Below are 22766 nucleotides of genomic sequence, written 5' to 3'. Positions count from 1 at the left end.
GGGTGACAGGTGCCACAATCAGCGCCACCTTATCTTAAGCACATTTTTATGTTTTGTTTTATCGCACAAAAACCGAATTAAAACCCCCGAAGTTCCTTCACACTTTTACAGCTTTTTTTCGTGGGTTCGTCGCTTACCTAATAGATAGATGCGTCATTGAAGTCTCCAAATAACTACTTCATTTCTGGTTATCTGGCTTCAGGTTCTTATCTGAAGATTGTTAGTCTAATTTGTAAACGCACGAAAACAAGCCGCGGCCGAAAAAACTTTCAGCGACGAAACCATCACACTTTTTTGAGATTTTTCTGCGAGTTCGTCGCTTATGTTCCTCATTGAAGTCTCTCGGTATTTTCTTCATTTCCTATCCGAAGTTTGTTATTTTAATTTGTGACCACACGAAAAGAAGTGCCGACCGAGAAACCAGAAATAATGAAATTGGCAGGAATTTCAACTTCAGGCGACGAACCCACAGCCTATTTGTGGCTACAATGAAATTCTCCACAGTTTTATAGTTTTTGTGGGTTCATCGTTTATGTGCGTCATTGAGGTTTCCAGTAACTTCATCGTTTATGGTTTTCTAACTTCAGGTTTTTATCCGGAGTTTATTAGTCTAGTTTGTGGCCGCACAGAAACAAGTTGAACACAAATAAAAACAGAAATAACAAATTTATCAGGAGATTTCAACTCCACGCGACGAACCCCAATTTTTGTTTTATGTTTACGTAAGCCAGTGAAATCACCTGCTAACTTCTTCATTTTTGGTACTCCGGCTTCAAATTCGTTTACTAGTCTAATTTGTGACCACAAAAGTGAAGGAGCAATCAAGAAATCAGAAAAATAAAGAAGTTATCAGGAGATTTCAACTTGAAGCGACGAACCCAGAGAATTTTTGTCGCAACAATGAATTCTCCCTCCTTCACACTATCTTTTTGTGCACCGCCCCCTGAGATAATAACACGATGACGTGAACTCGGTCGATTCCAATTAATTTTACGCAATTTTCTCTTGGTTTCTAATTAAAGCAAAGACAATAATCTATCGAACGTAGCGATATCTGCACGGTGCATCTTTGGTATAACTCACGTTTTTGAGTCGCGGCGTGGCCCAATGGGTATATTACACCGATTCCGGTATTACAATCTCTTTAAAAATCCGACAGGTACATGTGACCGCAGCGGTCGCTGCATCCTGTATCGCCTTAATTCAAAACAATCTCCGCTCAGCAGGAAGTCGTGACTACCCGGGGTGGGTATACAAACTACGATAATTACGGCTTTGCGCCGGGAAATTTAAAAAAAAAGCGGAAAGATATAGGAGAAATTTTCGTGGAGACTTCAACGCGGGATCAGGACACGGACTTGTTTTTTCCGAGTGGTCGTTTTGTTACCTCGGCAGCGTCGGCCTTCTGGTATTAAGTTGTTTGTTCTTCTTATGCATTATGTATGCATATAGGTGGTCGAATGCGTATTACGTTCGAATCCTGGCGGGTTTTTAAGTTATGTACATGCGAAATTAGTTGATTTGGTTTCCTTAAGTGGAAAACAGCAACAGAACAACTTTACATGCACCATTAAGAGCACACATCGTTTTGCATCGACATTACACTTATCCATCAACGTCTGTCGATAGATAAGCGCAACCAAATGCTGATTTATTTCCGCAGAAGCTCATTTTTCCCAAAACGAGCAATAAAAACCGACTCAAATTTTACGACTCATTCACTGATCCTGTTGTAAATATCACCATCAACTGGCATGAACAACTGTATTCCTGCAATCCGGCGCTCTGCATGACGTGCTTCTTTCGTAGCGGCCGTCAAATGTTCCTGCTGATTCATGAGCTCCACTGAAGAATTTTTCTTTTGTTGGACCGCACTCCTGACAGGCCAGGTGTACTTTACCGTGACAGTGCAGAGACACATCGACAAATCTCTTTCAGGATCACGAGCGACAAGCGCTGGCTTCGTCGCTTGCGTTGAAATCTCCAGATTTTTCCAGTTTTTTCATTTTTCTACAGATCTAAAGCACTTCTTGGTAAAATGAACGGCAGAATTGACTCTTTTCCCACACATGTTCGAAGATGACAGGAGAAAAGTCTTCATTTAATGGCCAAAAAACAATTTCCGGTGCGCCATTAGAAGAGTCTCGCCAAAACTCTTGTCTTCAGATACCAGGAACGGTCTTAATCTATTTGATATGGGCATCATGCTTGCCGCTACGTTAAGATGCCGAGTCACACGCTGATTGATAAACATGAGTCGAGATTATCTACATATTTGAGACAGTTATTCATGGTGGAACTGCGTTCCCAGGAAGCGAGCGCCCAAGGCGGATATTTCTACTAGATTTGCAGCAAGTTTTTGCCGTATCGTTATTCAATATCGCTGATAATTAATTGATTTTTGCATTTTTAGACCAGTTTGTCGGAGCTGACGACCGAGAAGACATGATAACACGTGCGCGCAGCTTTCAGAGCTTTCTGCATGTTGTTTATGCGAATTCTTCACAAGGGGACGCCCAGAAGCAGACGAGGTCGGAGAATTCGGAAACCAAAACCTGAAACAAAAACGGGATCATTAACAACGTGCATTTCTAGACTCTAGTGGGTTCGTCGCTTATTGAAGTCTCCCGATTACTCCTCCGTTTTTCAGTCCTCAGTTGTAGTATCGAGAATTTTAAATTGTGGGGATAAAACAACACAAAAACTAATGAAATGCGCGCAGATTTCAACAGTGGACCAAACAACAAACCTTCAAAAAAAATTGTTCTGGTGAGTTCGTCGCGTATATGCGTCGTTGAAGTCTCTCGGCAACTTCTTGATTTCTTCATTCGACGTTTGTAATTTTAATTTGCGACCACACGGTCACAATCAGTGGACATAAACCAGAAATACTGAAATTATCAGGAGATTTCAACTTTAAGCGACGAACCCACAATTTCCAAAATATGTTTTTTGTCGTTACAATTATATCCTGCCTCTTTTATACAATTTTTTCGTAACCCCGTGAAGAAGTGATACTGAAAAACTCTTGGAGCACTCGGAGATTTCAACAGTGGGCTAAGCGACAAACACTCAAAAATTGCAAATTAATTTTTCTGGTAAGTTTGTCGCTTAAATACCTCCCAACAACTTCTTCATTCTTTATTCGGAGTGTGTTAGCCTAATTGCAATCACACGGAAGCAAGTAGCAGCCGAGAAACTAGAAATATTAAAATTATCAGGAGATTTCAACCTCAAGCGACGAACCCACAATTTTGAAAACTGTCGGAGCATCGGAGATTTCAACGATGGGCCAAACGACGAACCCTCAAAATTGTCGTTTCCTTGATTACCCGCGTCAATCTTCTTCGCTTGACTAATAAAACCCCGGCAATAACAGATTTCATTGGCCATAAAATCCGATCCATCTTAATGAAGTGCTAATTACAGGTCAACGTAGTCTTTGAAAATGAGCAGGGAACGTAATAACCTCATTAAAATTTATGTCTTTCTAATGGCAAAGACTGGGAGCTGATTCCTGCTGAACTTTGAACCCTCAGAGCCCACGAAAATCGCTTCAGAATCCTGATATAGCCAGCAAAAAGCTCGTCTCGCTGCGTGGGTAGAATGTCGATGGTCGAGTTTATTTAACAGTCGTCGTTCATGGGATGATGCTGCGTCCTGTGTAATAACAATATCTCTGCACGAGTTATGTGTGAGTTGGGCTGCTCATAGCACCAATACACATGTATTAGACGAGTCGCCCATGAATTATACATTAAATGGCACGGGGTTTTTGCCATCTGTACTGTTAACGAGACCACGATTGATCTACGACTCTGCCATCGAGAAATAATCGACTTTTAGCAGAAAGATGGAACAATCGTTAATCGCAAGGATTAGCGATTGTCAACGACGATTGAATCGTTGCGTAAAGAACCTCTATGGGACTTTGTAAATCCATGGCTTGTATATCAGACAGCGTGGAGATACTTATGGTCTATTATTTTGCCCATGGTTTATGTACTGAAAATAAGCGGCCCACGCGGTCTATAGTCGTGTCAGGGAGGCCTCTGGCTTACCAGCAACTTTACGATTACAGTTTTCTACCTACAGGCGGCAAAAATCTGCTTTTCTTCAAATCCCAGAGATTGGAGCTTAATACGTGTTGGTTTAATTTAATGCGCTGCAGCCAACATGAGACAAACTATGTATTAAATAAACATTAACAGTCATGTCGCATTACATAATTCTTCGCCCGTAAACAAATCATAACAATTGAGAGAAATGCGAAACATCTGTCGTTTGAGTTTCTGTTCTGCTCGCACGTTGAAGTCTCCGCGAATTTTCAGTTTTTCAGCGCGCCGAGCTTGATAATTAGCACTTCATTATCTCGGTTGTATTTTATGGCAAATGGAGTCAGGAAATCAGTTATTGCAAATTTCCATCGGTCATGCTAAGTAATAGGTTTTTAAACATTTAATTACATTTTAAGTTTTATTGTTTTGAGGAGATTTTTCAGCTCCTATTGTACTCGCTCATCGAAATCACCGAATAACTCGTCACGATCTTTGATTTATCCGAATGATGTGCAAATTTCGCCTCTCTCATCCATGCGTTCCCACGGGAGCTGGCCATACCGTTATGATCTAGGACCATTGTACATTCTTGTGCGTTTAATGTCACCCATAAACCGGAATGTAGTATCTCCGATAGAAATCGCATTATAAACGACAATGTGCTCTATGGATCAAACGTGATCCGTTATTATTTACGGGCAAAAAGCGCAACTTTTCATATTTGCGTCGTAAATTCTCTTATAATTGAACACGGACGTTTATGGCGAATAAACTGCAAGTATTAGCGGCGAATTAGAATTGGGGCGGCAAGAACGACCTTCAGTTGTTTGCGTTGGGCTTTTTTCATTGGTAAATGTTAAGGTTTACTGGAAATTATTTATGCGCGACGGCTTTTCTAACACGCAATTGGTGGCTGCTACGACAGAATGGAGGTTACGCCCATCGTGCTCTTTCCGAGGGTTACTAATTATAATCAACACCTGTGTGGTCTGATTGCACTTTTACAAATAACAAAGTTATGTTTAATTACGACAATCTTGTAACTTTGCGAAATTACCGGTATGAATACCTTATCTCTTTTATTTACTTGTCATTTACACTAATAGGATCTATTGACGATGATATATGTAGGTGTACCAATAGTTTGAAAAACCATCCATCTTAATTATTACCATTATTATTGGAGTTCGCGTTGTGATCGCACGTCAAAGTCTCCACTGTTCTATTCATTTTTTCGAGAAGTTCGTCGCTTATGCATACCTATACCTCATTGAAGTCTCCTGGAAATTCTCATTTACGTGTTATCTCAATCATTATTGGCGTTCGCGTTGTGACTGCACGTTGAAGTTTCCACTATTCCATTGATATTTTCAAGCATCTGCAAGCCGCAAGTGTTTTTTTTTCTCGTGAGTTCGTCGCTTATGTAAATATCTCATTGAAGTCTCCCGATAATTCCAGCATTTCTAATTTTCCGGGTTCAGTTTCTTGACCAGCGTTTGTCGGTCCAATTTGAAGCCTCACGGCAACAGACCGCAACCCGGTAACTAGAAATAATAGAACGAGAGATTTCAATTTAAGCGACGAACCCAGTCTTTTTGTCGTTTAAATTAAATCTAAAGTTTTACAGTTTTTTCGGGTTCCTCGCTTTTGTGCGTCATTGAAGTCTCCCAGTAACTCATTCATTTTCAGTACTTCGATTTCAGGTTCTTATTTGCAATTTGTTGGTATAATTTGTGACCACACCGAAACAAGTCGAATCCGAAAAATAGCAACTTTAAATTACTAGTTTGATTACTATTGTGTGACTACCACTCACTTTTAGGTACAAGTTATCTCAATTATTATCATTATTGGCGTTCGTGTTGTGAGTGGACGTTGAAGTCTCCACTGTTCTATTGATATCTGTTTTTTTTTGCGCGTAAGATCGTCGCTTATGTAAATGTCTCATTGAAATCTCCTGGTAATTCCTAAAATTCTGGTTTTCTGGGTTCCGGATCTTGTCCAAAGTTCGTTGGTCTAATTTGTGGCCACCCGGAAACAAGCCGTAACTGGAAATTTAAACGTAACAAAACTATCGGGAGATTTCAACAAAAGCGACGAACTCACGTTTTTGGGGTTCGTCGTTTATCATTGAAGTCTCCCGGTTACTCTTTAATTTCTGGTTACTTGTTCTTGGCAGGTTGTTGGATCATTTGTAACCCCACGGAACTCCAAATTACTAGTTTAAACAGACAAAGCATTGCGTGATTACCACTCTTATTTCCATGTTATCTCAATTATTATCATAATTATTGGCGTTCGCGTTGTGAGCGCACGTTGAAGTCTCCACTGTTGTATAGATATTTTCGAGTATCCGCAACTCGCAGTGTTTTATTATGTTCGTGGGTTGTCTGTTTTTAATTCCTGCAAGTTGGTGGCTCCTATCTCAAGTCGAATCAGGTCCTCCGGTAATGGTAATCTATTGTTTTCGCGTGGGAGTCAGCAAGAAGCTGTTGCTATAAAATTAGCGTCGTGTATCGATCTCCGCATCTTCAGTACCCAGCAGCAGATTAATAGCAGGAACCACCCCTCCATTGTCCAAACATTTGAAGAGATTCCATTGGAATTGGCTGTTGTTTAATGCCCCATTTAAACGCAATAATAGCACTTCTAACAAGCACACGCCTCGTGGAAAATGCAAACAATGCGAATTACAATCGCATTTACGGTAAAGAGAAACGCATTATCTGCACGTGCTGCGCTTGAAATTATTGGTCGATTTAGTTCTTGCGGAATGCGCATCGGTACAAAGATAATATGCAAACGAATTATCTCGTCTCGAGAGCGGAGATTAGAGCTTTTTATTGGCGAGAGCTGGATTTATGGTTGTGGTGGTTCTTGCAGGAAGCGAGTGTCATAAGAGATTGGATTTATCGCACTTTTGATGCTCTGATTAGCGCCTGCGACGACTAAGTTAATTATGACTTCCGAGCGCTTTAGCTAAATGAAGGGTTTGCAGGAGAAATGCTGACAAATTGCGTGCAAATCCTGCTTTCTTTTCCTCAACTGCTACAGTTTCAATTTTTTATGGAGATTTCAATGCGCAAACAAGCACAAGTTGCATACAGCAATTTTCATTGTAACAAAAAATGACAGAACGGAGATTAATAAACCAATAAAAATTGATTTGTAAAATGATCGGAATGCAACAATTAACTGTCAATATTTTTAAGTTGAAAAAATGATCTACCTAGGTAAATTAAAAAAAAATAAACCTGTCATTTTTTTCCAATTTGAAAATTTGACTGTTTATGCATTTGGTCTGACAATGGCTTAAATCAAATTTAGGTACCTATAGAAAAATTCTGACAATATTTTTGGAACAAAAATGAAAATTTGTGATCATTCAGGTCAAATAAAATGATAGAATTTAACTTGAACAAATGATCGAACTCTATCAAAATCTGTCATAAAATGAATGAAATTCGAACGATTTTCTCGCCCCATTAAAATGACAGATTATATTATAAACAAGTGACAGGTGGTTTGCAAAATGACTGAAAGTCAAACAGTTTTCAGACTATAAAAATAACAGAATCGGACTGTATTACAATAAAAAAACTTGACTTGCAAAATCCTTTTGTCAATATCTTTAAAAAATAGCTGATCATAACCTTCAAAATCCAATAAAATGACAGAATTTCATTTAAATAAATGGTCTACACTCTATCAGAATATTTAATAAAATGACTGGAATTAGATCAATTGTCTTACCACATTGAAATGACAGATTATATCTTAAATAAATGACAGATAATTTCCAAATAACTGAAAGTCAAACAGTTAGTTGCCAAATTTCTGACTATAGAAATAACAGAATCGGACAGTATTACAATGAAAAAAATGGACTGGCAAACATCTCCTATCAATATCTTTAGAAAATGATTGATCATAATATATAAAGTCCATTTAAATGACAGAATTTGACATAAACAAATAACCTGCACCCTGTCAAAATTTTAAATATAAAATGACTGGAGTTAGAAATTTTGTCTACCCCCATTAAAATGACAAGTCTTACCTTAAATAAATGACAGGTAATGACAAAAAATGATTGAAACTCAAACAGTTGTCCCAATTTTCCTTTTCTTTGTTAAAATGACAGTCAGGTTGTATTGCATTGGAAAAACTTCGCTTGTAAAAATCTGTCAATACCTTGAGACAATAACTGATCATAATCGTCATCAAAATAACAGGTAAAAATTCTGTAAAATGACTGAAATTGCGACGATTGTTTCGACTCACTAAAATGACAGATCTCTTAAAGCAATGACAGGTCATTTGCAAAATGACTTAAACCCGAACAGTTGCCTCGATTCATACCTTTATTAAATTTTTACAGATTCTGGCTTTGAACTCGAATCTTGATATTGACAAGAAAATGACAGTAAAAAAATGAAGTTGTATACCTGCCAAGCTAGACTCGAAACAGTGGTCAAAATCGTTCATAAAATGACTGGAATTAGAACTTTTGTCTCCCCCATTGAAATGACAGATCTTATCTTCAATAAATGACAGGTGATTTAAAAAATGATTTAAACTCGAACAGTTAACCCATTTTTTTTCTTTATTAGAATGACAGTCAGATCAATTATATTAGATTAGAAAAATTTCGCTGTCAATATCTTGAGGTAATAACTGATCATAATCGTCATCAAAATAACAGGGGTGCGATTTTGTTTCTCGATCGAAGTGATAAATTATCACTTGCGATAAATGTTATTGCTTAGCTTTTAAACTTTTGTTTGCATTTGTTTTTGTATATAAGCTTATTAAATGTTCAATAGTTTACAATTACCTTAATTTTAAGAACTTGTAACTCAGAATTACGATTTTGAACTTCTATTTTGACATAAATTTCGAGGTTATGTCTCTAAAATTTATCAGTTCATTCAGAGCTGGTGAGAAAATATCACTCTATGAAGACTTGATTTTGTGACAGAATCGAGAAATGTGACAGAAATGTAGCATCTTAACCAATCAGCAAACGAGATTTTATCGCTATCGAGTTTTTTTCGATAGAGAAACAAAATCGCACCCCTGATCTCTTAAATAAATGACAAGTAAATTGCAAACTGACTAAAACTCAAACAGTTGCCTCCATTCATAACTTTATTACATTTTTACAGATTTCATCTTTAAACTCGAATCTCAATAATGACAAGAAAATGACAGTAAAAATGAAGTTGTATACCTGCCAAGCTTAACTTGGAACGGTTGCCAAAATCATTCATAAAATGACTGAAATTCGAACGATTGTCTCGCTATATTAAATTAACAGATTATATCTTAAATAAATGACAGGTGGTATGCAAAATGACTGAACTCAAACAGTTACCTCAATTTTCCTGACTTTATTAAAATGACCGAGTTAAACTGTATTGCATTAGAAAAACTTTGCTTGGGAAAATCTGTCAATATCTTAAGACTATAACTGAGTCCTGTAAGTCATCTATAAAATGACTGAAATTGATACAATTGTTTTGAGGCTCTAAAATGACAGATCTTATCTTAAAAACGTGACAGATAATTTGTAAAATGAGTGAAGCCTCAGTATCTCGATAATGACAAGAAAATGACAGTAAAAATCAAAATGGAGTTTTATACCTGACATGTTGCAAATGTTTTCACAAACTCACTGGCACTCTTGTTCTTATTCCACGGACAAACGCTCCACGACGTATTTCCGATAATACTAAGCACCCTGACCAATTACGGAGGAAAATGAACGCAATAAATATTAATATAATATAGATTAATTATTCCAATCAATGAAACCTTCACATTAACCATTGAGAAAATCCGACGTAATTTCTTAGTGGATTTATTCCGAATTCCTTTTGTTGCAAGCAAAGCGGTTTCTGCAACCGCATTTATCAATTAATAATGTGACATTTCGACATGATTGATTAATGGTTGAGAAAGCGCAGAGATTCTTAACCAGATTCAATTATGAGTCGTGGAGACTTGAACGCAAACACAGGCAAAAAACTGCGTTTTCGGGTTCGTCGCTTGTTGTTGCATCTCGATCCTCCACCACGACCGTGCTCTTGGGAATGTTAGATACGGAATTAATTAGTGCAAAATCCGTGCACGTTTCGCTGCAGTAAAAAACTTTATTGCCCTATTCTTCGTCGCTGTTATCACAGTGTAGTGGTGTTCAACTCTTCGTTTAATTGTTATGGCGTCTGTTTAACTCGAGTGTTATTGTTATGATTGAAGCTCATGTCGTCCGTCTTCTTTTTACACGTCGTTATCTTCCATTTAGATGCGTCTTAATGAATTTTAGTTGAGATCGTACACTCGATATCGTCAAGAATCCATTCATTGTGCTTATTTATTGGGCATTAAAATCACTGGAATCTCTTCCAACCTCTCATTCAAAGCCGGTTGATTTATCCGAGTGTAGTTTTTTCGAAAGCATTGTGTTTGCTGACGAGTAAATTTAGGCATCCCCAAGAGCTGGGTGCAGTTTTTCTCCTTGGCGATGATTAGTTTCGGTCCGTCGGCCGGAGTATCGTACTTGGCATCTTCAATTATCTGAGCTTATTATCGAGGAATGCTAAGCTAGCTGAACGGGTCTCGACCAAGAGAAACTACCGGTGCGGCGTGCTGCCTCCGTTTCATGACGAAATACGCCACCAGCAAGCCCACAAGTGATGCTTTTAAAACGGTGGCGGAGATTTCGATGCACAAGCGACGAACCCAAAAAGTTTCTTTTTTTTCCGTGTCACTGACAAATGCACGCTTTATCATAATTAGACGTCCTGGTGCCCGATGGGCGATATTGTAATTAGTTGTTGGCGAGAAGTGTTGCATCGGAACACCTGCGCTGGTAGGAAGACTTTATAAAAAGTCTGGTACTGAGGCAGCTCTGATACGGCCGCAGTACAATGGTTAGCAGTGTGGGCGAGATACGGATCAGAGATGGCCGAGATAAATGTAAAGCACCCATTACATCGTAGACTGCAAAGTGCGGGAACCCACGGGGCAAGACGGCATATTCCGAAAAAGAAACGACACGACTTGCAACAAATCATTGACTTATTCTTCTATGTGTTTATCTAACCGTTGCGGAGCTGCTTGAGAGTCTAATTTCATTAAACAAAAATACGAGGGGCGGCGGGAAAGTTGTGTTGAGCAACAATAAACTTGCGGCAAATATCGCGGCCGCACCGAAAGAGGTATCGAAATTGCGCAACGGTAGTACGTTTCACATTTTATTCATTCTAATAACATAAGTATCTCAATTTATTACACATTCGCGGCTATTTTAAAAACGCTACTTTATAAATAGCCAACTCGATGTCATTCCGATTTTAAAGTATATGATAGCAAAGCAATTTCTTGGTGAAAAACGACCCTGCACACACACATTCTTCACCTCTCGATGGAATTTTGCATAACATGCGTGTGCATACTTCCCTTCAACTAATGCAACGTTGCACAAATGACGGACCATTAATCTGAAAAGGTTAAATGGGTACAGGCGACTACTGTTGGTACTTTTCTGAAAAACCCGCCAACTTTGCCAGGAAAGTGGTAAAATGACAAGAGAAAGGCAGAGGACTCACGCGCGCTCCCATTGTTCGCTCGTGGTCATTAGGGGCCCGTTGTCTGTCTCCCCCGTTCTTTTGTTTGCTCATTCCGGCACTCGATTGTTTTCAAACCTCGTTACCAGCCTTTAGTGTCGCCGCGCTAATACAGTCCAGGTGATACACATTCGGTGCCCATAACGGGACGGTAATTACTCATGGGCCATAAATTAAGCAAATCCGCCGGTAGTTTGGGCTACCGCCTTTAAAAGAAATGAAACGGCGTGGGTGCGAAACAAACCTCTTTCAATTCTCTTTCTTTTTGCATCCTGTCCTTAGTTATCCTTTTTTACGAAAAGAAACACAATCTACAGATGCAAAATTTGATAAAATTTGCGGAAACTGGGTTCGTCGCTTCTACAGCCACGTTGAAATCTCCGATTAAAACGTGAAAAATCTTAATATGCACCCCAAAATTTGTAAAAACCGCTTCTATTTCTCTTCCTTTTTGCATCCCGTCCATAGTTATCCTTTCTTACGACTAGAAACACAATCGACAGCTATAAAATTTTATAAAAATTGCAGAAATCGGGTTCGTCGCTTCTAAATTCCGCATTCAAGTCTCCAGCTAAAAGATAAAAAACTCGTCATTGCAGCACCAAATTTACAAAAAATCAAGTAACTTATGACTAATTAATCTTCAAATGGAACCAAGTCTGATTAAATGGTTAATTAATTGCCAAATTACAACGTAAAATGGTGCCGACTCTGATTAATTAACAAAATTTTGGAATGAATTTGGTCATCAAGGGCCCGTTGTCGGTCTTCCCCGTGATACAGATTCGGTGCCCATAATGGGACGGAAATTACTCATGGGCCATAAATTAAGCAAATCCGTCGGTAGTTTGGGCTACCGCCTTTAAAAGGAATGAAACGGCGTGGGTGAGAAGCAAAGTTTTATTTTTCGCTGATGCGGCGGTGCCACTCGAGGGTCTCTTTCGACAGGCTTTCGCCTCGCTCCGCTGCTTTTTTACCGGAGTATATCATGGCGAGGCAGCCGAGGAGGGTGGCACCCATCATGTAGTTGGCGATTCGGATCCGCATGCGGTTGCGGGTGCGCTCCATCAAGTCTTGCTCGACGAAAGCGGGGACTTTTTCGACGGATGGGTATTTCCGCGTCCAGACCAAGAAGCGTTTCTCCCAGCTGTTCACTCGGTGGGTCTTGGGGACCATCTTGGAAGGGTTCTTCACGAGACGATTCATTTTTATCACTGCGATTTTTGACAATTGTCACTAAACTGTCAAAAGTCAAATAGTCCTCAGTTGGCTTCGACACTTCAAGTCACGTCTTTGATTGAAGACACGGTCGTTTGTTGCTGTCAAGCAACTCGACGTTGTCAGACTGTGGATTTTGTTTCATTTATTTCGAAACAGATCCCTTCTAATAACCTCTAAATTGACAGCTGTCAAAGTGACAATTAAGATCACGCTGTGAAATTCCAAAGGTAACTAAGGATGAGTTTCCATTTGACAGTTGTCTATTTATTTATTTCGGGTTGCAATCTTGCTACAGTCGCGTCTATCATGGGTTCGTCGCGTCTATCAGTCGCGTTGAAATCTCTGGCTTAAACGAAGAAAATCGCATTTTTGCGCTCCCAACTTTGTAAAAAAAAATTTTTTCTTTCTTTTTGCATCATGTCTATAGTTGTTCCTTGTAATGACCAGAAACTCAGTCTATAGCGAAAATTGCGAAAATTCGAAAATGGGTTCGTTGCTTCTAAAATCCGGATTCAAGTCTCCAGCTAAAAGCTAGAAAACTCGTCCTTGCAGCACCAAATTTACAAAGACCCCATTGCTTTTCTCATTCCTCTTCTTTCTCTTTGCATCTTGTCCGTAACTCATGACTAATTATTCTTCAGATAGAACCAAATAAATTAAGTGGTTAAATAATAGTAAAATTACAATGTGAAATGGAGCCGACTAAATCGTAGAAAGTCTCATTCTTGAAGGCCTAAATTTAGAAAAACCTCTCCTTTTTCTTATTCTTTTTGCACCCCGTCCATAGTTATCCCTTTTTACGACTAGAAACAGAATCTAGCGCTGTAAAATTTCATAAAAGTATGGAAATTGGGTTCGTCGCTTCTACCTAAAAACTGCATTCAAGTCTTAAGCTAAAAGACACAAAGCTCGTTCTTAGAATACCAAATTTACAAAAATCAATTGCTTTTCTTATTCATCTCCTCTTTCTCTTTGCATCCTGTCGGTAGGTAACTCATGTCTAATTAATCTTCAGATGGAACCAAATAAATTAAGTAAGTTAAGTGGTTTAATAATAGTAACATTACCATGTGTAATAGTGCCGACTCTAATTAATTACCATTTTAAAAAATTGCGGAAATTAGTTTCGTCGCGTTGAAATCTCCGGCTAAATCGTAGAAAATCTCATTCTTGGAAGCTTAAATTTGGAAAAACCTCTCCTTTTTCTTGTTCTTTTTACATCCCTTCCATAGTTTTCCCTTTTTACGACTAGAAACAGAATCTGGAGCTGTAAAATTTCATAAAAAAAACGCGGAAATTGGGTTCGTCGCTTATACCTAAAAACTGCATTCAAGTCTCCAGCTAAAAGACACAAAGCTCGTTCTTAGAGCACCAAATTTACAAAAATCAATTGCTTTTCTTGTTCATCTCCTCTTTCTCTTTGCATCCCGTCGGTAACTCTTGACTAATTAATCTTCAGATGGAACCAATTGCATTAAGTGGTTAATTAATTGTCAAATTACAACGTCAAATAGTGCGGACTCAAATGAATTACCATTTTGAAAAATTGCGGAAATTAGGTTCGTCGCGTTGAAATCTCCGGCTAAAACGTAGAAAATCTCATTCTGAAACCCCTAAATTTGCAGAAACCTCTTCCTTTTCTCTTCCTTATTGTATTCCGTCCATAGTTATCCCATTTTACGACTAGAAACACAACCTGCAGTTAAAAAATTGCAAAAAAAAGTGCGGAAATTGGGTTCGTCGCTTCTACCAGTCGCGTGCAAATCACCAGTTTAATCGTAAAAATCTCATTCTTGCAACCCAAAATTCGACCTTTTTTCTTCTCTTTTTTAACATTTTGTCAGTTACAAGGCTGCGGCCGCGGCCCTTTAAACGGCCGAGCCCGCGGGCCGCCTTTAAATATCCGGAATTAGCTTTTCGCCCGCTGTGCAGAATCGCCGATGTGGAGCGAAGAGCGATGTCGTCTCGGTCAGTGTCGCACGTTTGACACTAAATGATTCGATTATTCCCACAAGAATACCGTGAGCTGGTCGGTCATGCTTCACCTCACCCATGTTCAGAGGACACCGTCGCGGCTACAGTGCCCATGACTATGACCATAGCAACAGATACGAAAGGAATGCGACTCCTACACGAACTTAAATTTCTGACAGATGATCACTCAAAAATCGCGACATTTTCTTATTTCTTCGCGGTGGTCTGACTCGTTAACACCTGTCTCTAATTCTCTCGGATGCAATTATGGGGTAACAATCGAAAAAATCAATGATGGCGTCCGCGGATGATGGATAGTCTTGGCGAGCTGCCGGGTCGTGTCACTTCTGTATCGTCCATCAATCATTCGCCATTAGCTGGTGGCTTTTGTAACGTCTTAACATATACGTGGTCCTTTCATTAGCTCGAGCTATCATTAATAAAAGTGGAAGGATTCTGCGAGGTCCAAATCGTCCTGCCGGGGGCTACGTGTAATTGCTCGCTTGGAAAGAATTTGCTCTGATTGTTTGCTTGACAGGAAGCCATCAACTGCGCTGATGGGAAAATTGAAAAAGTAAATGATATGATTTATTGCGGGTTTTGAGGAAGAACTTTTTGACTCCACCTCGTAAAAAACGCAACTTCTTCTTTATTATTATCTCCCGTTCGGCTCCCACGCCGAATCCAGTAACCCATCATTTGTCCAACAACTTCGTAAACCGGCAACTGGAGACTTTAATGCAACATCAAACAGAATTAGACTAAAAACAAATAAACCATCGATTTTATCACCACTCGATATTAATTATTGTCTAAATTACACGATGGGCGTTGACACAACCCGAAAGATTTATAGTTTTTTGACCATGATGAAAATTTTACTTCTTTTTTTTAATACCAACATCACACATCTGTCCCATTTGAATATTCATGTGGTTTGATGGGTTTTTATCCGTGCCCAAATTGAGGTCGCCGTTGCGCTCAACATCTTCTTTATTAGGTAAAAGACAGAAGCGTCACAAATCCAGTGTTTGCTACAGTTAGTGCGATGCATTAATATTTAAATTTATGTAGAATTATTCGATAACTGGCTCGGTCAACGCCTTTCCTTCGCTTAGTTCACATTTTTAGCACCGATCAATCTGCGTTATAATGCAAAATTAGAATTAGACACGCCTGCGGATGGATACGGCGGAGACGAAACGTCCGAGTCAGGATGACGAGAAGGTCAACTTACTCATGACTAATTCATCTTCCAATAGAACCAAATGAATTAAGTGGTTAATTAATAGTCAACTTATGAGTACTGTGACGACTCTAATTAGTTTAATTAATATTTTGAAAAAAAAATAACATCAGGTAAAAAATTGCAGAAACTGGGTTCGTGTTAGTGTCAGTCGCAATGAAATCTCCGGCTTAAACGTAGAAAATTTTATTCTTGCAGCCCTAAATGTCCAAATTTCCCGTTTTTTAGTAATCCCTTTTTACGTCTAAAAACACAATCTACAGCTTCAAAATTTCATAAAAATTGCGAAAATTGGGTTCGTGGCTTCTAAAATTCGAATTCAAGTCTCCAGCTAAAAAGTAAAAAACTCGTTCTTGCAGCCCAAAATTTGCAAAATCCTCTTCCTCTTCTCTTTCTTTTTGCATCCCGTCCTGAGTTTTTTTTACGACTTAAAACAATCTACAGCTGTAAAATTTGATAAAATTCGCGAAAACTGCGTTCGTCGCTTCTACAATCTCGTTGAAATCTCCGACTAAAACGTTAAAAATCTCATTTTTGCAGACCAACATTTGCAAAAACCTCTCCGTTTTCTCTTTTTTTTCCGCATCCCGTCCATAGTTTTCCCTTTTTACGAATAGAAACACAATCTACAGTTATAAAATTTCATAAAAATTGCGAAAATTGAGTTCGTGGCTTCGAAAATTCGCATTCAAGCCTCTAGCTAAAAAGTAAAAAACTCGTTCTTGCAGCCCTAAATTTGCAAAAATAATTTTTCTCTCCTATCTTTTTTTTGCATCCCGTCCATAGTTATCTCTTTTTACGACTAGACACACAATCTACAGCTTCAAAATTTCATAAAAATTGCGAAAATTGGGTTCGTCGCTTCTAAAATTTGCATTCAAGTCTCCAGCTAAAAAAAAAACTCGTTCTTGGAGCCCAAAATTTGCAAAATTCTCTTTCTCTTCTCTTTCTTTTTGCATGCCGTCCTGAGTTTTCTTTTTTGACGACTAGAAACACAATCTGTAGCTGTAGAATTTGATAAAATTTGCGGAAACTGGGTTCGTCGCTTCCACAGTCGCGATAAAATCTCTGACTAAAACGTTAAAAATCTCATTTTTGGAGACCAAAATTTGCAAAAACCTCTTCGTTTTGTCTTTCTTTTTGCATCCCGTCCATGGTTTTTCCTTTTTTACGAATAGAAAAACCATCTTCACTTGTAAAATTTCATAAAAAATTCGAAAATAAAGTTCGTCGCTTCTGAAATTCGCTTTCAAGCCTCTAGCTAAAAAGCAAAAAACTCGTTCTTGCAGCTCTAAATTTCCAAAAATAATTTTTCTCTCCTCTCTTTTTTTGCATCCCGTCTATAGTTATCCCTTTTTACGCCTAGAAACAATCTACAGCTGCAAAATTTGATAAAATTTGGGGAAACTGGGTTCGTCGTTTCTACAGTTGCGTTGAAATCTCCGACTAAAACGTTAACAATCTTATTCTTGCCCCCCAAAATTTGTAAAAACCGCTTCTATTTCTCTTCCTTTTTGCATCGCATCCATAGTTTTCCCATTTTACGACTAGAAACACAATCTACAGTTGTAAAATTTCATAAAAATTGCGAAAATTGAGTTCGTCGCTTTTCAAGTCGCGTTAAAATTTCCATCCGTACAAAAATTTGATTTTTGCAGCCCTTGATTTGCAGAAACCTCTTTCTTTTTGCATCTGTCCATAGTTTCCCCTTTTTACGACTAGAAACACAATCTATAGTTGTAAAGTTTCATCAAAATTGCGAAAATTGGGTTCGTCGGTTTTCAAATCTCGTTAAAATCTCCATCTTAAACGTAGAAAATTTGATTTTCGCAGCCCTAAATTTTCAGAATTATCTTCCTTTGCTCTTTCTTCTTGCATCCCGTCCATAGTTATCCTTTTTTACGACTAGAAACACAATCGACAGCTATAAAATTTTATAAAAATTGCGGAAATTGGGTTCGTCGCTTCTAAAACCCGCATTCAGATCTCCAGCTGGAAGGTAAAAAAACTCGTCATTACAGCACCAAATTTACAAAAAATCAAGTGACTTATGACTAATTAATCTTCAGATAGAACCAAGTCTGATTAAGTGGTTAATTAATTGCCAAATTACCACGTAGAATGGTGCCGACTCTAATTAATTAACAAAATTTTAGAAAGAATTTGAACATCAGGTGGCAGGGAGAAATTAATTAGCAACATATCCTGTCATTCTGGTCGATGATTATCCTTTCTTAGTGTCATCGGCGGTGAATTCTTTGCCATTATCGTGATGGAAATGAGTGTCATTTTCTTATCTGCTGATAAAAGTGCAACACTTCCCTCCACTGAGCAAATCCTGCATAATTTCTCAGTGAACATGCAATTAACGCTATCCTGCTCCAATAATTACGAAAACATTTAGCTTATCTTAGCAGGAATTATCTGCAAGATTAAGATCGTATCATCTTAATGGCGACCGACATCCATAAAAGACTCTTGACAAAATCAACCATTCCTTGAGAATTTTCATTAAAATAATTTATGATATAATCACCGCGAGGCTAATTGATCGATCTGAGACAAAATAAGAATAGAAGCTGGTGACTTGAATGCGAGCGCAGAACGCGAAATTACCCCCCACAGCAATCCGCGATATTAAATATCAATTAAAGCGCGTCCTAATTGTGTTATAATTGGAAGAAACACTACTCTCCGGGGAAAAGCCCCGAATCAATCACCATTGCGCAATTTTCGGAATGCAGCCGCCCCTGGGTGTATTTCTCAGGTCCGGCGTTGCGAAATTCACGACCGGGAGCTCACGGCTCCGATTAAAGGGGCACGTGCACGGGGTCAGACCCGGCACGGATATCAGATAACTCAAGTGAAATGCCGCGTCCTGCCACGATTGAAGAATTTCGCAACCAAAAAAACCGCCGCGTTTGTAAACATGCTCAGAAAATAATTTCCTCTGCGCCATTTGTGTCGGCCATAACTATTCTTCAGATTAATTCGCTCAAATTCCAGGTGCCTCCTTATATAGCCGCAGAAGCACGCCGCCTGCGATTTGATGTGTGCTGCAAATTCTCTAGTTAATGTAATTATGAATGATGGCGCGGCTAAATAAATCGCGGCGGATGAAAAATTGCGTCTGACGCAAGCACAAATTCGCGCAAAGTTTAAAATCTGGAAGCGGTGTTCATTAAATAAATGTAGTAATTACGGTACACTTTAAGAAAAATATTCTTGCGGCGGAATAAAATTATTTCTTACCTTAATTTCTTTTCCCCTCATGGCAACCTGGAAATAAAAATAGTTATTAAAACAGAGCCGGTGCTATAATAACTAAGTTTAGATTTAAACGCTCTTGCTGTAATCCCGGAGGTGTTCTTTTTATCATTAGCTGAAATTAAAAGTAAACGATGATGATGGCGTGCTCCGTAAAAATTGCGCAAATTGCGGAAGATTCTATACGTTCTCCTCGCCTTGCATTATTACAGGACCCACCCTCTAATCCTCCAAATCCTTATTTTATTATCGATCGTTCTTCTTCATCTGGTTTCCCACCGTTTTAGTACGTTTTTAGTACCTCCGTTTCGAAAATTATTACGCAATAAACCGTCTTTATTTGTTTTAATATTTCACGCATTGACAACGCAACCGCTGTCGTAAATACTCCTTTTATCGTGTCGAAGCACGAAACAGCGATGAAGTCATAACCACGTTTCGAATCCTGAAGATGCACAACTGTATCGGTAGCGACAAAAACATGTTTGAGTTCTTTCACCCAGCGTCCTTCCAATTGGAGTAAATTCATATAAAATCGCTGCTTTATCGGATAGGAAATGCAAATGTTGCGGATTTTGCTTGTTTACGACGACGGTTGAGGCGAGGGGACTTGATAGACGTCACATGGTATTAACATATTGCGCACTAAGGAGATGTTAATTTACGACAGATTTGCTCCTGCAATGCGGGGAAATAATACAATAAAATACGGCGTAAAAGGAGAAATTACGACTGGAAACATATTCTACAGCTGTAAAATCTCGCAAAAATTGCGGAAATTGGGTTCGTCGCTTCTACAAGGTGCGTTAAAATCTCCGGCTGAAACGGAGAAAATCTCATTTTTGCGGTCCCAACTTTGCAAATATCTCTTTTTTTTCCCTTCGTTTTGTATGTCATCCATAGTTATCCCTTCTCACGACTAGAAACACAATCTACAGCTGGAAAATTTGAAAAAACTGGGTTCGTCGTTTTTACAGTCGCGTTGAAATCTCCGACTAAAACATTAAAAATATCATTCTTGCACCCCAAAATTTGTAAAAACCTCCTTTTCTCATCTTTTCGCGTCCCGTCCATAGTTTTCTCTTTTTACGACTAGAAATACCATCTATAGTTGTAAAATTTTATAAAAACTGAGAAAATTAGGTTCGTCGCTTCTACCGGTTTCGTTGAAATCTCCGAGTTAAATAAAAAAAATCCCATTTTTGCGGTCCGAAATTAATGAAAACCTCTTCCTTATCTATTTTGTTCTCCTTCTTTTTGCATCCCGTCCAAAATTATTCCCTTTTACGACTAGAAACACAATCTACAGCTGGAAATTTCAGAAAAATTGCAAAAATTTGGTTCGTCGCTTCTATCAGTGGCGTTGAAATCTCCGGCTAAAATGTAAAAAACCTCATTTTTACATCTCCAGATTTACAAAGACCCATTGATTTTCTCCTTTTTGCTCTTTCTCTCTGCATCCTGTCCGTAACTGTCTCTCAACGTCAAAAATTAGCATCTTCACACAATTAGAGACTAATTTGTAACTCTTAAATTTTTATAACATTATATTTATATTTTTATTGGGTTCGTCGCTTCTATTAGCAGCATTCAAGTCTCCGGTTAAAACATAGAAAGCCTCATTCTAGACGGCCCAAATTAGTAGACACATGGGTTTTTTCAAAAAATGCGAACATTGAGTTCGTTGCTTCAGCTGAAATCTCCAGCTTAAACGGCACTTATCCCTCAACGTCTTCCCACAACTGTAAACCTCGGCAGATGTGAAATTAAAAAAAAAATTAAATTGGGTTCGTCGCTTCAGTGCCGCGTTGAAGTCTCCCGCTTAAACGGAGAAAATTTTCCTAAACTTCTCTTTTCTTCTTCATGTCTCTTTGCATCCCGTCCGCAATTATCCCTCAACGTCAAAAATGCCCATCTTCTCACGGTAGCGGAATGCAGCCTCCATTTGTAGGCGCGATCCTTCTTCCGCTACCATGACACATATCAGCACGCCACTGTTTTCTCGTGTTTTTTCGGTCGCCATGCAAACTCGCGTTCGAATTCCGGAACACAAGAGGCCATGCACCGGATTTATGACGTCGTGAGCAACGTCCATCAGTCTTGAAGTCTGGTAGACTCGTGTCAGGTCGGCATGCAGCCAGTGCGGTCCCTTCTTTATTGCAGCCGGTCAATTAATTAACTCATAATGTTCTCCGCGCGGTATTAATCTTGGTCGTGTGGCCTTTGCTTGCTGCTCCCAAGGCGGTGCTTTGAACGAGGGAATGCCACGCAAAAAAGGTTGCAACACTATAAGACGGCTGCAACGCCAAAGGTCGGGTGGGTTTTGACCCGGCGAAGTGTTGAAGAAAAAAGGTTCGATTTAGAAAAGTGTAATTTATCATTGTTCTTGCAAGGGCGATTCAAGTTGGCTTGCGGCGGTGCAACGCCAAGTTACGACATAGAAATGCAGCAACTCCTATTGTCCAAAAATGACAAATTAAATCTATTAATAAATTATCTTGTTTGTTAATTAATTGAGGAAGATTGGAGATTTCAACGCAACCAATTTGTCAATTTTTTTCGTTTGAAAAATTTGCAGGATTGGCGGAAACTTCAGTGCCACTGCCAAAAACGACGAACCCACTTTTGGCAAACTGTGGATATAAGGCAGATTGTGGAGACTTCAACGCAGCTTTTCTCGTTGAATTTTTTGAATTTGCTTCGATGCCACACCGGAGAGACTTCAACGCAGCCACCAAAAACGACGAACCCAAAGTAACAATTTTTTCACGTTTGGACAATTGATACTTCGCCAAGGCCAAAGAGAACGAAACTATTTTTTTCAAATCGTTGCCTTCTTTAGTGTTAATTTAGAAAAGACGGAAAACCTAAATTTCTGTAAAACCAGTTGTTTGTTAGTTAATTAAGGAAAAGCGACGAACTCAATGTGACGACAATTTTTTCTCATTTAAAAAATCGCAAAATTGGGAAAATTCAATGCCACCCCCAAAGACGACAAACTCAGTTATAAAACTTCAGGTCATTGCCTTCTTTAGTATTAATTTTTAAAACTATAAGGACTTCCGCAGATCTTGTTTGTATTTTAATTAGTAGAAACTTTAACGCAACTACCAAAAGCGACAAACCCAACTTGAGAATTTTTTTCTCATTTGGAAAATTGCCAAATTAGCGGAAACTTTTGTTTAGTAGGTATAGTTAATTAAGAGAGAGAGACTTCAACGCAGCCACCAAAAGCGACCAACCCAACTTTTGTCCTCGACTGAAATTTTTCAAATTGATTAACTGATGAAAACTTCGATGCCACTGCCAAAAACGACGAACCCAATTTTGGCAAACGCAACTACCAAAAGCGACAAACCCAACTTGAGA

The 22766-nt window shown here is 38.8% G+C and overlaps 1 protein-coding gene and 1 long non-coding RNA gene across 2 annotated transcripts in view; both read right to left on the bottom strand.

The window, feature by feature from the left end:
* Positions 1–590: 590 nt before the first annotated feature.
* LOC148171007 (uncharacterized) overlaps positions 591–22766 on the bottom strand; it is a 35637-nt gene continuing 13461 nt past the window's right edge. Inside the window, exons 2-3 of the long non-coding RNA XR_015770480.1 lie at positions 19383–19409; positions 591–2555 (exon numbers count right to left, since the gene is read on the bottom strand). This is a non-coding gene — a long non-coding RNA (uncharacterized LOC148171007). The remainder of the gene's footprint in view (positions 2556–19382; positions 19410–22766) is intronic.
* On the bottom strand, positions 12590–12895 carry LOC148171010 (UPF0389 protein GA21628-like). The gene has a single exon (XM_088042279.1). It carries the CDS (start codon positions 12893–12895, stop codon positions 12590–12592), a length of 306 nt encoding a protein of 101 aa, XP_087898405.1.

Source organism: Gnatocerus cornutus, chromosome 7 (assembly GCF_029298725.1).
Source record: "Gnatocerus cornutus isolate USDA-ARS CGAHR chromosome 7, icGnaCorn1.1, whole genome shotgun sequence".
Lineage (NCBI taxonomy): Eukaryota > Metazoa > Arthropoda > Insecta > Coleoptera > Tenebrionidae > Gnatocerus > Gnatocerus cornutus.
Note: the sequence above shows the minus strand (reverse complement) of the source record. Positions and strands in the feature narration are given on the sequence as shown.